At 45.5% G+C, this 16,839-nt stretch overlaps 2 protein-coding genes across 4 annotated transcripts in view; one reads left to right on the top strand and one right to left on the bottom strand.

Annotated features, from left to right (window-relative positions):
- Positions 1–16,839, bottom strand: part of LOC147891802 (calcineurin B-like protein 3) — a 207,927-nt gene that overhangs the window by 106,496 nt on the left and 84,592 nt on the right. The window lies entirely within an intron of this gene.
- The window catches only part of LOC147891803 (putative ADP-ribosylation factor GTPase-activating protein AGD8), a 52,929-nt gene that overhangs the window by 17,361 nt on the left and 18,729 nt on the right, over positions 1–16,839 (top strand). Inside the window, exons 2-4 of the mRNA XM_087388670.1 lie at positions 1,498–1,616; positions 1,815–2,271; positions 2,390–2,653. Of these exons, the coding sequence (XP_087244796.1) occupies positions 1,498–1,616; positions 1,815–2,271; positions 2,390–2,653 (840 nt within the window). The remainder of the gene's footprint in view (positions 1–1,497; positions 1,617–1,814; positions 2,272–2,389; positions 2,654–16,839) is intronic.

Below are 16,839 nucleotides of genomic sequence, written 5' to 3'. Positions count from 1 at the left end.
CTGATTCTCAGCTGGTTTCTATTACCCTTGATGGGTTGCCTAATTCATATCAAGGCTTTGCTGCTACATTAGAGACTGGTTTTCACTTCTCTTTTGAGGATGGCAGCGGAACATGTGATGTCACTCTCTATCAGCAGGCAGTTGGTTGTTTGATTTATCTATGCCATACGAGACCTGATCTACAGTATGCTGTCTCATAGTTGAGCAGATATATGCATAGCTCATCTATGCACCATTGGCATGCCGTGAAGCGTGTTTTCAAATATCTTTAAGGCACTCAGCATTTAGGCCTTCTTTATGGGGCTGATACTTCACTTGTCATGCATGGGTTCACTGATAGTGAATAGGTTGGTTGTTCTGACACTCGTGTGTCACATAGTGGCAACTGTTTTATACTTGGTACTTCATGTGTTTCTTGGTTCAGCAAGAAGCAAAGTACAGTTGCTACTTCTAGCTGTGAAGCTGAGTACATAGCGGCTTTTACAGCTACAGTGGAGTGTGTTTGGCTTCGGAAGCTACTTGCAGATCCTTGTGCATGTCAGACTGCTCCTACGGGCATCTTCACTGATAGTCAGAGTGCTTTGGCTGTCGCACGGAATCCAGTTTTCCATGCTCGCACAAAGCACATTGAGGTTCACTATCACTATGTCAGAGAGCGATTATCAGCAGGTGATATTGAGTTGTCTTATGTTCCCACTAAAGACAACTTGGTAGATCTTTTTACGAAGGCTCTACCTCGACCTAAGTCTGAGGCTTTTCGGCAAGGTTTAAACTTAGTACCTTTTGTAACTTGATTTGTTGTACTCTGTACAATCATAGGTTGCTATATCCTATGGGACGAACATGTGCAACCATGACATTAGATATTTAGGTATCCTGAGCCATGTCCAGGATACTTCAGCCCATACCATGGAGGGGGGTTTGTAGGCTATCTCATGGGCTATCCATAGATGTCACTTATACCTTGGTATGAGCCTTGTAGGCCTAGTTATAGTCAGTTAGGACTATTGGTACAGTTAGTTTATGTACCATCTAGGTCAGTTAGGACACTTGGTCCAGTTAGGGCAGTTAGCCCTAGGGTTTTGTTATGTTGGCTCTCCCTTGAGCCTCCACACTTCAGTTTTGCAACAATCTATTACAGCATCTCGTTTTTCTCCATTGTGCTTCCATTTTTGAGCTTCCATTGCTTCCAACACCCAACACTAGCGTGTTGAAGAGGCAGCACTTCGTCGGTGATCCTGAAAGTGTGCCTGGAAGCACTATCGCGCCAAAGCACCCCACCCCCGTGTGAGTCGTGCATGGGCTGCATGGTCATAGTGAAAAGGGGTCCTATGAAGACTGCTCCCAAATATGTGTAGGACTGCACTATCTCCACTGGCTCGTCTCGATAGGTGAAACTGAGTTGATGAACAGCTGCATGTGAGAGAGAGAGAGAGAGAGAGAGAGAGAGAGAGAGGATGAGAGAGATGATTTTACAATTCTGGATCTGTGGTGCAGATCTGTTTTGACTGCAATGCAAAGAATCCTACTTGGGCATCTGTTACTTATGGAGTCTTCATTTGTCTGGATTGCTCAGCACTTCATCGCAGTCTTGGTGTCCACATCACCTTTGTAAGGTAATGAAATATTGTGCAGCACGCTTCTGGCCTGGCTATTAATGTTATTTAAATTGAGTCTGTATTAATTCATCATGTCAAGTGTTTTGGTTTGTTAGAGAAGAGGGTGTGCTGCTGAAGGATACCAATACTATTATAGTGCATCAAGACTTAAAAGTTTTTTTTGGTTTTTGTAAACTTATTCATTCAACACTTCAGGTCAACAAATTTGGATGCATGGACTCAAGAACAGTTGAAGTTAATGTCCATTGGTGGCAATGCACGAGCAATGACATTTTTTAAGCAGCATGGATGGACTGAAGGAGGTAAAATCGAATCGAAGTACACATCTAGGGCAGCTGAGCTCTATAGACAATTGCTTGCCAAGGAAGTTGCAAAAGGTGTTTCTGTTGGCATAGCAGCTGCCCCTGGGCCTCCTCCTATTCCTGATTCTCCAACTACACAGGCTAGTTTTTATTTCAAAGAATTTGCTGGCAACAAAAATGAAGCAGCTGATTCTGAAACTCTCATCGTTGAGCAACCTAATACTCCTCCGGCAGCTACAGCCCGGCCTTCAGCAGCGTTTAACACAAAGAAGCCTACAACAATTGGAGCAAAGAAGACATTAGGGGCCAAATCAGGGGGTGGTTTGGGTGTTAAGAAGCTCACATCCAAAGTAAGTGCAATATGTTTCATGCTTTGTATTAAGGGATCGATAAGCTCTCTATGGATTTTTGTTGAAGTATCTTGTTCAGTTTGTGGTTGCTTATCTTTGTTTCATGGATTAATTGCAGGCAAATGAAAGCCTCTATGAACAAAAGCCTGCTGAGCTCCCCCCCGAGCCTGTGCCTCCACCATCAAATTCAGTGACCCAGTCTGCATCCCGGACATCTAGATTTGCCTATTTTGAAGATCAAGAAACAGCAAATACAAATGGTCCTATGTCTGGAGCCTCAGGACATGTGTTGGCTCCACCTACAGGAGGAGACTTTTTCACAGAATTTGGGAGCTCTTCAGGGCCTCACAAAGCCGTTAATTCCAGCCGGCCCAAAGTACAGGTGAGATTGCTCTTAAATTTGTGGACTAGTTCTGTTACCTTACAATTTAAAGGTCTTGTTTTTTAGCATTATCTGGAAGGTCTACAGGCTGATAAGATCGTTTTGTTCTCTTCATGTTTATTTTTTAATTTCCTCTCCAATTCACCTTTATGGGCCCTTGATGAAGGGGATTTCACTTAGGAACCTTCTGCATCCACTTAGCAAGGGATTCTTGTTGTCCTCACATTGTAGTTCCAGCTATTGCATTGTGGACAGGGATGACTGAGAAAACTGTCAGGTGACACGTGGGCATGCATGTGATAAGTAGGAGCAGTCCATTTGAACTCTGAATCTTTATAAGCCAAGTAGATTGAGGATGCAGTGTCAAAGGGTCAGGCAGCGCACCTCTCACTACCCTTGCAGCGGAATGATGGCATTGCAACTGTTCTACCTACTCTCAGATCTCTCTCCAAATGTGTACGCACTTAAAGATGATAGAAACACTTAGATCTGGAAATAACTCAAAAAAGTAGGCAGAAAAATATCATTATCGTGCTTCTTAATGTGAGGATTGGTTTGTGAGAAGTGCAGCGGAACTGAACGGAAGTGAAGAGAGAGAGAGAGAGAGAGAGCAAACCTCACACATACGTATAAGGGCTCTAGCCCCTGCCATCAGGTCCGACTGGACTGCTCCCCCCTCCTGCCCTATAAGATGGGCTGCAAGAGGCCCAAATGAGGGGCAAACCTCCTGCAACGACCAGCAGGCTCTAGGGGGGCCAACCCCTATCCTACATGAGGCCCCCCCACATGGGCTGCACACTGCCATAAAAGGGGCTGCTCCCTTGTCTGAAACAGGCCGCGACCCAAGGCAGACAGGTGGCCGACCAGCAAATCGGCCCACCTTTGCACATAACTGAGCCCATATGGCTGGGGCGGCTGCATAACAAGGGGTCCACGCAGGCCCTCGAGAAGACCTGCCTCCTAGGTCGCCATCCAAGCCCCATGTGGGAACAAGTGGGTCAAGAAGGTCCTCTAGGTGGATAGATCTACACCCTACCCTACTCTACCCTCTACTGGTCCCCTTACTGTTCCTTTGAGGACATTGCCGCCATTAGCGATCTTTCTGGCCACATAGGTTACATGTACGTGATTCCTTGAGTGCTTCTCATTCCTCAGCTGTCAACTTCTTCTGTCCTTTCTGGCCACGTAGGTTACATGTACGTGATTCCTTGAGTGCTTCTTATTCCTCAGCTGTCAACTTCTTCTGTCCTTTCTGTTCCCTTGCCAAAGCCTCAGGCTGACTATCATAGGTACGATCTACAAATCTCTCCTCTTGGTTAAGCACCATCGGGACCAATTCCTCCCAAGTTAACACATTCATCCTTCCACTAGCTATCAAGGACAGATAGAATGCTACCATATTGAGAGGATAACTGGGATAGTAGAGTTATGGCTATGTCCTTGAAAGATATTTGCTTCCCCTCTCGAGGATCTCCTAAAGTTTCTGTAACTTGTTGATGTATGGATGAAGACTTCTTGGGATCCAACAATCTTAAATGGACTTCCAAGGAAACCCTCTTCATGGGAGAGGTTTGATTGTACAGGGATGCCAAGTGCTCCCAGATACTCTTGGCCACCATCATGTGCTTCATGTGATTAATCACCTGAGGAGTATACTTAAGAAAGATAAATGACCTTACCCTTGCATTGACACGGTCCCAGAGCTGAGACAGGATCTCGACCTCTTTCTACTCTAGGATGCCAAGGTTGGACGCAAGGGGATCATGCGTGGCAACTCTCACAAAAACGAAGATGTAACATAGAGTCATGACCCACCAAGCATGGCAATTTAGTCCATCCAATTGACGGTCGATTGGCAAGGTGGGCAAGACTGGAATTTTTGCCTTGTCCTCTGCCATCTCAGTCAGGGTCGACATGTCGGAGTGAAGAGGGAATGAAATTGAGAAGAGAGGGTGGATGGGATAGAAGTGTCACGATCTGTGACGTATTCCTTTCTCTATATCTTAGACTTAGGATGGTTTGATGAATGGATACTTGTGGAAGGGTATGCCCTTTCGACGGGACACTTCCTATGAGGCACAACCCTTCACAAGAGACATTCTATGGAAGAGACACTCCTATTGTAATGTACCCTCTCATCAAGGGTCACACCCTTCACAAGGGGTACACACCTCTTCATGCACATACACTTTGGAGTACACACCTTTTCATGTGTGACTCTTCACTCTCTATATAAGAGAGGCCCAATTGTATGGATGAGACACTACAGACACTCAAGCAATACAAATATTCCTTGTTCTCTGCTATTTCAGTCTCCTTTCTGTTCCTTAGCACATTTCTAAATATAGTAAATCTAGGATTTCTTACAGTGGTATCAGAGCAAATTTCGCTCTTGCCTGTAGGAAATGCCCCCCACCTTCTAGCGCCTATCTGATACATCTCTTTCCACTAGAAGGATTCCGTGCACATTGTGCATGGAAGAGATGGAGAGAATGAGCGTAAAAATATTTAGCGCCAACCCCACCTAAAGTCATAAATGGCCTCTCCATCTCCCCCACATCACGAGTTGATGTGAATGGACACGACAAAAATCGTGTCTTTTGATGTGCTTGGGCTATTCCAAAACCAAGGGACGCACCCTTTCCACCATCGGACACACCTTTTGATGAAGAGTTTTGACTCCTCACCCAAGGGACACACCCCATCGTGGAAAAAAGAACACACCTTTTCGTGTGGGGACACCCCTTTTTAAAATAGGGTCACACCCCTTCATGAAAAGGTATACCTATTCCAAGGGTCACACCCCTTCGAATAGGCACACCTTTTGGCACCAAGCACCCTACAAAAGGGTACCTAAAAGGGCTAAAAAGGAAAACCAGCCCCATACCTTAGGCCTAACCCTAGACTACCCAAGGGTTAATTAAACCCGTGTTTTAATTTTCTGGTAACCACCACCCAGCACTAGGCGCCCAAATAAAAAAATGCGAAATCCAGAATTCTGTTTCGCCATATTCTGCCGTACGTGATTGCGCCATCTTTTTCCAGCCAACACGTGCCCTTCGTTAGGCCTCAATCTTGCATCGTTCAATGGCCTGCACCAGCCAGCTCTATTGCATACCTGCCTGCAAGACCTGGTGATCGAACAGACCCCCTTTGCAGCCTCGATCGTCAACTTGCTGCTTCGTTTTCTGCAAACAGCGCCAAGGTGCCAGAAATTCGCCATGATTACCTGCGATCAACAGCCTTGCTGCCCGCAAATCTGCCAGGAAGCAAGAACAGTGCCAGATGCAGTGAATTTCTTCTAAGCCTCCCCTGCTTGTGACCAGCAGCCTCGCTGCCCCTCTATTGCGATTCAGACCAGCCTGGATCTTGCTGGTTCATCTCGCCATTTCAGCCTGCGAACAGAGGCCTTGCTGTCCAACAAATCCCCTCAGCCAGCCCCTCTTGTACAAGAAAACCTCACCTCTACACAACAGATCGAGATCCTGCATGGTTCGTGGTTTTGCTGGCAACATCTTTCTGCCCACAACCGGACTGTTTGGTCGCTGAATCGCCCCCCCTCTACAGCAAACCCTAATTTCGAAATTTGAAGCCTGACATCAGGACCTCCTTCAACTCGCAATTGATGCTGTACTTTTTCCAGCCTGAAGCCCACTGCTGGTACACGCTTTTCAGCACAGTCGGGCAGATCTAATCTATTCCAAGTGGATTCTTTCCATTCTATTTCTAAGGATTCTCTTTCATATTGTTGTTTGACGCTCATTATCAAATTACAGCAAATGAAAGCCCTTTACCAGATTTCCACGGCTGGTTCCATCTTGAAGTGGGTTCGTAAACATCAAGTAAAGACTTCACTTCTGTTGGTTATGGCAGTAGAGGAGACACCAACAAAGGATCCTCTTGAATACCTCAACCAACCTTTTTTCCAGCCTGTCATGTGCACGGATTGGTGTCTGACGTGTACTGGGTACACAGGACTAGCTCAGGTTAGCCTGGGGAGGCTTAGAGCTAGGCAGGCTTGATTCTCGGGTTGAGTGGCAAGGGTACGGACTATTTATAGGTGCAGATCAGGGGTTTCAAGAGTGCTGGGACGTGTCAGTTGGTATCAGAGCCAACTCCTGAGGTAGGAACTTCTGATGCGGGAATTTTTGACGAATTTTTCCTCCAGGTATGCCCTAAAATTCGAAATTTGTTGCTGCGTTTTCTGCTGGGTTCCTGGGTTAACAGGGGTGGACAGATGTAAGGAAAAGGTAGAAGAAAGGAGGGAGAGTTTTTGAAATTCTTGAAGGAGCCTGAGAGAGAAGGCTGTAGGAAGCAGGAGAGAGAGCAGAGAAGTAGGAAAGAGAGGGAAAAGTAGAATGGAGGAAGCAGAGAGGCGAGGGACTGAACAAGGGCTGCGAGGGAGGCGGAGATGGGACACCAAGGCAGTACGGAATCCGGCCTGTGCAGGGAGAGGCGCATGGAGCAGCGAGCAGGGTGCGGCCAGCCTGCGTGGAGGGTGCTTTTTTCGAAAAAAGCACCCCCTCCAAAGCTGGGGGGGTCGGCCTTTTTTGGAAGCATGGCTTCCTAATTAGGCTGCCCTGCACCCTATATAGATGGGGCAGGGTACCAGCCCACCCATAGCCTTGCATAGAGCCTAACTGCGCCATCAAGTCGCGTGCCAGCCCTGCAACAGCCTATTTCGCACCTGTGCCAGCCATCATACTCTGCCTGCGTCAGCCGTACTTGCGTCGCCATCTGTCCGTACATCCGTACAGCTACGCCAGCCCTGCGTCAGCTGTCGTACATCTGGGACACCCTGCCTGCATCAGCGGCACCTGCATCGCACCGGTACCTGCAATCTGTACGATCGCCGTACAGCCACGTCAGCAACTGTACTGCCTCCGTCAGCAGCGGTACGGACTGCGTCAGCAGATTGTACAGCCACGTGAGCAGTCGTACGCTGCAGGATTTCGTACGTTGCATCCGGTAGCGGGTTCAGCGAGATTTCGAGATTCGTGGGCTTCCGGTTCGCCAGTTTTTCAGCATCTCCTTCCGTCAGCTTCTCTTGGGACGGTTTTCCTCTACTCCACTCTCCTTTTCACTTCGGTTCAGTCAGTTATTTCTCTCAGTTTATATTCAAATCAGATTTCAGTTATGTCTGATTCTGCAAATCCCGAGTTCACCATGGGAGAGCAGGATTTGTATTACACTCCTGTGGGAGAGGAGGATCAGGGTCTCTATGATGACCTGATAACAAAAAAGGCCTTCAGTGAATTTACGACTGCTCTGGATGGAAAATTCGAGCAGGTTAATGCAAATCAAACGGGGTTGACACATCAACTCCAGGGGATTCAAGCAACTCTCACCCTTCTGGCTAGCATTGTGCAGGCACTCACGCATGTGGATGCCATGGTTTCAGTGCTAGGCCCGAATATAACTCCAGACCCTTTTCTGGGCGATCAAAAGTCTAGAACGAAGGAGGTAGTTGACACTTGGTTACACAAGTGGCAGGTACACTTTCAGTTCCACCCATACCCAGATGAGAAGAAGATCCAGCTTACAGCGGGTTTCATGTCAGGTAAAGCGTTGCTATGGTGGAAGGAACTCTAGCGTAAGCCCGATACATGGACAGATTTTGAAGGGGTCTTCAGGAAGGAGTTCCTGAAGAAGGAGGATGATTACGATATCGTTGGCAAGCTTAAAGCCCTCGATATGTCAAAGTTAAACTTGACCTTTGAAGTTTATCTTCAAAGATTTCGGGATCTGTAAACCAGGGCCACTAAGATGGATCCAGTGACCTTGTTAGGTTTCTTCGTGGATGGTTTGCCAGATTCATACAAGTTGCAGATAAAGAACAACAAATGCACAACGTTGCAGGAGGCGATGAATTATGCGCGCATATATGATGATACCATGGCCGGTGCCAAAGCAACTACAGTTTTCGACACGAGTGGAAAGAATAAACGCAAGTTCTTTCAGCATACGACTGGTACTGGGGAGACGAAGTCTACGGACAACGCCTCCAAGAAAAATTTGACTCAGGCTAAGAATGGTAAAGCTCGTTTCCTTCGCACTTTGAGACTCAAGAAAGAAGGACGATGCTTCTATTGCGAGGAGCGGGGCCACACAAAGAATGAGTGTCCCAAGCGCAAGAACCAAAAGTTGGTGCTTGGACCGAAGCTCCAGGCGGGTCCTCGTACCGCAGCCAAGGGAGCGAACCAAGTCTCGATGACAGGTATTTCTGTAAATGTCATTACCTGCCCACTCTCTTGTAATTGTACTTTCAATACTTCGTTGTTTGGTTCCCATGATCTTTTCCGAGTTGATGGAGAAGTTATGGACCAACAGGTTCACATTCTCTTTGATCCGGGCAGCTCTCACAATTTTGTTAATTACAAATTTGTGCAGAAGATGGGGCTGTCCACAGTACCTAGCGACCACACCTATGAGGTGCAGCTTCCAGCTGGGAAGCAGTTTTGGGATCGCAAGGTTGAAGCGCTTCCTATCCGGATTCAAGCCTACACGGGAGCTCTTACATGTTATGTTATACATCTAGAGCATGTAGACTTGTTGATCGGAATAGAGTGGTTTAAAACCCACAATATTCAGATCGGATGGATGGAGCATACGCTTTCTTTTTTAGTTAAGGACACCCAATTTTGTATTCAGTGTGATAAAATTCCCTCTTCTCAGGGGCCTATTGTATCTGCGATGCAGCTTCGGAATATATGAAACAATTCTCATTATGATGTCTATCAGTGTGTTTTGATTCCGCTTTCTTCATTTGTTGTTTCTGTAATTAACAAGAATGAATTAAGTGTGTTTGAACACCGTGAATTGAGAATATTGTTAGATAGTTTTACGGATGTATTCCCAGCTCAACTGCCGGAAGGTTTACCTCCAGAACGGGAAAGCTAGATGGGCAGAATTAATGCAAGATTTTGATTTTGAAATACGTTATCGTAAGGGTTCGTTGAATAGTGTGGCGGATGCCTTAAGTCGAGTTAAGTTTGTAAATGCTCTGTCATTTACGGAAATATCCTCAGACCTATTTCAATCCTTGAGAGGGCTATACGCAACTGATAGTTATTTCAGTTCTTATTGGCAGAGAGTCCAGAATGGGAGCTCCATGGTTGACCAGGACTCAGGGATTGTGCCACCTATGGTACAGGCGGCGGGAGGTCAGTGGATGATTAGGAACGGCTTGTTGTTTCGGAATGAAAAGATTTATGTGCCAGATGTTCTGGACCTTAAATCCAAGATTCTCTGGGAGTGTCATGATGCTCCTAGTGCGGGACATCCGGGTATACATAGGACTCTGTCTCTTGTGAAGCATACCTTTTATTGGCCTAAGATGCGTGCATTTATTGAGAACTATGTAGTAGGTTGCCGGGTTTGTCAGGTTACTAAGACAGAACGCCTTAGAAGCGCAGGCTTATTACAGCCATTACAGATTCCAGGTAATAAATGGGAAAGCATTTCCATGGATTTTATTACTGGTTTGCCTCGAACGCGCAAGGGTCATGACTCCATTTGGGTCATAGTCGACCGTTTGACAAAAATGGCTAGATTCTTACCTACTAGAACAACTATTTCAGCTGTTCAGCTGGCTCACGAGTTTGTGGACCACTTGTTTAAGCTGTATGGTTTGCCATCTGACATAGTCAGTGACAGGGACTCAAAGTTTACAAGTAACTTTTGGACACTTGTTTTTGAGAAGTTAGAAACTACTCTAAGTATGAGTTCCTCGGATCATGCACAATCCGATGGCAGTACAGAGAAGGTCAACCAGTTGGTTGAAGACATGCTTCGGGCATATGTATCTAAGAGAAAGTCTTCATGGGAAGATTATCTACCTATGATAGAATTTGCTTACAACAGTGCAAAGCATTCTAGTACTGGTTACAGTCCTTTTATGCTTATGTACGGGTTTCAACCTAAGTCACCAGTTATGGTTGGGTTAAAAGGAATTCAAAATGATGCTGCTAAGAACTTCTTGCTAGACATGCAGGAAATGTTGCAGTTTGCCAAGGAGTCTATTAGAAGTGCCCAAGATCGGGACAGATTTTATGCTAATAGACATCGTTCACCTAGAGAGTTCTCTGAAGGAACGATGGTATATTTGCGAATTCCTAAGGAATCCAAGAGCCTAAGTACTGGTTTGGTTCCGAAATTATCCCCCAGATACTGTGGCCCATTCAAGGTCATTAAAAGAATTGGACCAGTTGCATATCGACTAGAATTGCCTCCTGATGTTAAAGTCCATCCAGTCTTTCATGTCAGTAGACTGAAAGAAGTTTTGGGTGCGGAAGATCAACTTGTTTCTCCTCACGAGATAATAGAAGTTACTGATTTGACTTTTATTCCTCACGAACCTGAGTGTATTCTTGAATTTCGTGAAAGACAGATTCGAAATAGAACTATCACGGAATACAAGATCAAGTGGAAGGATCGTGTTGAGGAGGATGCAACATGGGAGACATTACAAAACCTCCAAAGAACATTTCCGGGTTTTTTAGCGAACTCAGGAGTGAGTTCTTAGAGGAGGGGGAGTATGTCATGTGCACGGATTGGTATCTGACGTGTACTAGGTACATAGGACTAGCTCAGGTTAGCCTGGGGAGGCTTAGAGCTAGGCAGGCTTGATTCTCGGGTTGAGTGGCAAGGGTACGGACTATTTATAGGTCTTCGCTATTTTTGGCGCTCGGGGCGCGAGTCTATAAAAGGGGCCCAGGGGGTTCAGTTCTCAGTGCGCAGTTGGGAGCAAGTTTTGTTTCTAGGGGTCAGGTCTGATCCTGGATTGAGTCGCGGACGCGCGCCTGCATCTTAGCGTAGCCCAAGGCCCAGTAGCAGATCCAGGGCTTCACAGCGCCACTTGGTGGTATGGGACACCAGGCTGGTTTGGATCTGATTGGGAGTTCGTGCCAGTAGCTCAGCTCGTGGCTCGGAGGGGACATCTTTTGATTCGGGATCACATCCCGTAGATGTCATGGTTGGGTGGTGAGCAGCCTGCTCAGATCTCACGTGGTGTGTGGTTGTTTTGCAGATCAGGGGTTTCAGGAGTGCTGGGACGTGTCACAGCCCTTCTTGGATATTTTTCCACAGGAATTGCCAAAGCAGTTACCACCTCGACGACCAATGGATCACCCAATCGAACTTATTCCCAGCAGTAATCCACCGTCGAAACCTCCTTATTGGGTTTCTTACACTCAAAATGAAGAAATCCAAAGACAGGTGACTGAACTACTCAACAAAGGTCACATTCGGCCCAGTCGCAGCCCTTTCGGATCTCGTGTACTACTTGTGAAAAAAAAGAATAAGTCAATGCGCCTCTGCATCGACTACCGAGCCCTCAATAAGCTCACTATAAAAAACAAGTATCCATTGTCTCGCATCGATGACCTCTTCGATCAACTTCTACACGCAACACAATTCTCAAAGATTGATCTTCGTTCAGGTTATCATCAAATTCGCATACGAGAAGGCGATTAGTACAAGACAGCTTTTCGAACAAAGTATGGACACTATGAATGTTTGGTCATGCCTTTTGGGTTAAACAATGCCCCGGCCACATTCATGACACTAATGAACGACATCTTCAGGCCTTTCCTCGATAAGTTCGTCATCGTTTACCTCGATGACATCCTCGTTTTCAGCAGATCCCTACATGAGCACAAACAACATCTTCACCAAGTTTTTGAAGTTCTCTGTGCAAATTCTCTCTACATCAACATTGAGAAGAGTGAGTTCTTCAAGACCCAACTCAAATATTTGGGACATGTTATTTCAGCTCAAGGCATCTCTGTGGATCCCAAGAAGGTCGATGTAATCCGAAACTGGCCTACTCCTAAGAATGTTCATGATGTCCACTTTTTTCTCGGATTGGCAAAATTCTACCATACAAAGGTCTATCAGTTTTCCGAAATCGCAGCTCCTATGTCCGAATTATTGAAAAGCACAGCAGTTTTTCAATGGCTTCCCGAAACAGAGTATAGTTTTCAACAACTCAAGCAAGCACTCACTACAACACCAGTTATGGTTATTGCTGACCCAAACCTTCCATTTGAGGTCATGACTGACGCTTCCGACATCGCTACAGGAGTAGTCTTGATGCAAGAAGGCAGAGTTATTGCTTTTGACAGCCATAAACATTCCGATATTCAAACCCGATACCCGGTATATGATAAGGAGTTTCTTGCCGTTGTACATGCTTATCACTCTTGGAAACATTATCTCATGGGAGCTGACTCGGTGGTCAAGACAGACCATCACTCTCTAAAGTATATCTTTACTCAGTCAATCATGAACGCTCGACAAGCACGCTGGGTTGAGTTTCTGGCCAACTTTCACATGACCATTGAGTACATTCCAGGACTACGCAATGTAGTTGCAGATGCTCTCAGCAGGTTAACTCTAGCATCAGCTATGGTAATCTCCACATTATCTGTGGATGTTCCGAATTCATTCAAAGGGAAGTATTTCAATGATAAAGACTTCGGCACAGCAGTATAAGTTCTTTCCAAAGATCAACCTTCGACTTCGAACATAAGATTTTCTCATCCTATTCTTATACGGACGACCTTCTGTATTATCAAGATCGCGTCTGTGTATCACATGACAAGGATGTTCGACGTCTTTTGTTAAAAGAGCATCATGTAGTTCCTTATGTTGCCCATCCAGGCATCAACAAGACTTATAGGTTACTCGGTGCAACATACTACTGGCCTCAGATGAAAAGCGACGTCATCAAAATGGTTACATCTTGCTTATCTTGTCAACAAATGAAAGCAAGCCGACGATTTCCAGCAGGACTTCTTCAGCCTCTTCCAGTTCCAACTGAAAGGTGGGAAAGTATTTCCATGGATTTCATCACAACACTACCACGATCTTCCAGAGGTAACACTCAGATTATGGTAACCTTCTGTATTATCAAGATCGCGTCTGTGTATCACATGACAAGGATGTTCGACGTCTTTTGTTAAAAGAGCATCATGTAGTTCCTTATGTTGCCCATCCAGGCATCAACAAGACTTATAGGTTACTCGGTGCAACATACTACTGGCCTCAGATGAAAAGCGACGTCATCAAAATGGTTACATCTTGCTTATCTTGTCAACAAATGAAAGCAAGCCGACGATTTCCAGCAGGACTTCTTCAGCCTCTTCCAGTTCCAACTGAAAGGTGGGAAAGTATTTCCATGGATTTCATCACAACACTACCACGATCTTCCAGAGGTAACACTCAGATTATGGTAATTGTTGATCGATTGTCCAAAATGGCACACTTTGTTGCTCGCAAAAGAAGTGCACAGGCTCCGGACATCGCCAAACTCTTCATACAACACACTTTCGACACCATGGATTGCCGAAGAATATCATATCCGATAGAGATCCTAAGTTTACCAGTTACTTTTGGATTTCACTGTTCGAATCTTTGGATACAACTCTACTGTTTAGTTCAGCCTACCACCCAGAATCAGATGGCCAGACTGAAAGAGTCAACCAAGTTCTGGAAGAAATGTTTTGACATTATATTCAGTCACGCCTAGCAGCTTGGGAAGAGTATCTACCACTCCTTGAGTTTGCTTATAATAACTCTTTCCATAGTGCCATCAGCATGACTCCATTTCAAGCAGCTTATGGACATACTCCGATTGTACCAACGAATTTTGTACTTCAACATCGAGTAGCCCTAGCTGATCAACTGGTTCAAGAAATGCAAGACATTCTACTCCAAGTCAAGGATCATATGCGAAAAGCGCAAGAGCGGTATCAACGGTCTGCCAACAAACATAGACGTCACCTGGAATTTGACACTGGTGACATGGTGCTATTATTTGTAGCTCCACATCGCTATAAGACGGTTAAGTCTGTGTTTCCTAAGTTGCGACCAAGATACTATGGACCTTTCTGGATCGTCAAGAAAAATTCACCTTTAAGTTACAAATTGGAATTACCATCATCATGGGGTAAAATCCATCCGACATTTCATATTTCTTGGCTAAAGACGTATATTCCAGGCAATGAAGTAGTTCCTCCTGCAGGTGATTATGTCCCAGAAATCGAAGACGATTATGTTCTCCTTATTCCTGAGCGTATTCTGGACCATCGACAGCGAGAAACTCGACATCGACTTATCACGGAATTCCTTGTTTATTGGCGAGATCTGGATGACTCCGACGCTACTTGGCAATCTGATGAAGACTTATAGCAGTACCCTGACATTTTACAGCAGTACTTTCAGAATTTACCGTGATATTTTCTACATCAGTTCATTATCTCCACCAGGGTCTTATTTTGAGTGGGAGGGGATGTCACGATCTGTGACGTATTCCTTTCTCTATATCTTAGACTTATGGATGGTTTGATGAATGGACACTTGTGGAAGGGTATGCCCTTTTGACGGGACACTTCCTATGAGGCACAACCCTTCACAAGAGACATTCTATGGAAGAGACACTCCTATTGTAATATACCATCTCATCAAGGGTCACACCCTTCACAAGGGGTACACACCTCTTCATGCACATACACTTTGGAGTACACACCTTTTCATGTGTGACTCTTCACTCTCTATATAAGAGAGGCCCAATTGTATGGATGAGACACTACAGACACTACAGACAGTCAAGCAATACAAATATTCCTTGTTCTCTGCTATTTCAGTCTCCTTTTTGTTCCTTAGCACATTTCTAAATATAGTAAATCTAGGATTTCTTACAAGAAGGAGAGAAGGTGTTGGATGGAAAGAAGGGGCGAAGAGGGATGGATATGGTGATGAAGAGGCTATGAGCCTACAAGACCTTCACACCTCGTTGTCTCGCCCTTGAGAAAACCTCTCTTCGAATGTAGCAAGAGATAGACTATCCTCAAGTCTCTCTCCTACTCAATACTAACTGCAACTACAAGATGATGCACTTAATACACAAAGTGATGCTATGTGAGTGAGAGAATCAGAGGGAGAGAATGTAGTGGACCTTCGAAGAGGAAATAGATACAATTGAATAATGGTTGCCCAAAGGGCTGAATACAACTGTATGAAGGGGCTGAAACCCTCATTGCAAAACTGGAAAGACTAGACCACCTAGAGGAGGTGAATCCTCACTAGATCCGTGTAGAGGCGTGCTGCTGCTATTTTTAGGGTTGAATTGCCTGACTGTGGGATGAAGAATGAGGGCGAAAGGCTGTCCTTTTAAAGGTTGTTAGGTTAGCCTGGCCGACCTAGTCAATGCCAATCGTTGACCATTTGATTGGCTGGTCAACACAGACCGATGACTAGGTTGGTCAAAGAGTCAATGTTGGTTAGAATGTCAACTCGTTGACTTTTGATCAAAAAGTCAACTCTATGTTTTTGACCTTCGATGACGTGGCATTGACTATCTGTTGACTGTGTGTTGATTGCTGATTGCGCAAGGCTGTATGGATGCTTGCATGGCAATTGACTTGGCTGCCTACGTTGGCACCAGCTAGGCTTGTGGATGCTTGTGACATCCCCTTTGTTGAAACTCGAACTAGGGTATGAAACCTGATCTCCAGGTATTGAATGGCTAGATCTGGTCCTAACTTCTAGTAAGGATATGTGCTGCGGGTTAATGCTCCAGGATGATGCTCCATGCGGGTTCCTTAGTGCATATAGGTGATAGGGACGGAGGAAGACTAAGTTTGAGAGAGGCATCCTGGTCTTGTTGTAACCTGTTGCCTGTTGTAATACTGTATCTTGCTGTACAACTGTGTCTTGCTGGCGCCGGTCTCGAACCCCTGGAAGGATCCATATCAAAGGTCGAGGTGGAACACCCTTACTCCAATAGATGAACTTGGACCCATGGCTTGGGATTTTGACTTCCAAGCCTTGGTGCTGATAATCTGGTCGGACTTTGAATTGGTGTCACCATCATGCTCCCAAGATGATGTCTGCTGCCTGAGTACGTGCGACCTTGAGTGGCTGATTGTGTACCCACCCCGAGATTTTCAGAGTGGCTGACGCTACCTGCATGTTGCTCATTATCTCTTGCCCCGAAAATGCCCCATTCAAGATCATTGGTTCCGTTGGCGTAAGAGACAACTGAGCCTTTTGAGCAGCTTTGTGGAGATGATGTCCTCGGAACTGTCTGAATCTGCTTAGATAAGGAGCTTTTGACCATTGACCTGTCCATAAAACTGAAACATATTGGGAAACTGATGAGACTCCCCCTTCTGCCGAGCTTC

The sequence above is a fragment of the Dipteris shenzhenensis genome, chromosome 17 (genome assembly GCF_047967505.1).
Source record: "Dipteris shenzhenensis isolate YYH24624 ecotype China chromosome 17, Dip_SZ_1.0, whole genome shotgun sequence".
NCBI classification, from domain to species: Eukaryota; Viridiplantae; Streptophyta; class Polypodiopsida; order Gleicheniales; family Dipteridaceae; genus Dipteris; species Dipteris shenzhenensis.
This window is presented reverse-complemented; position numbering and strand designations above follow the sequence as displayed.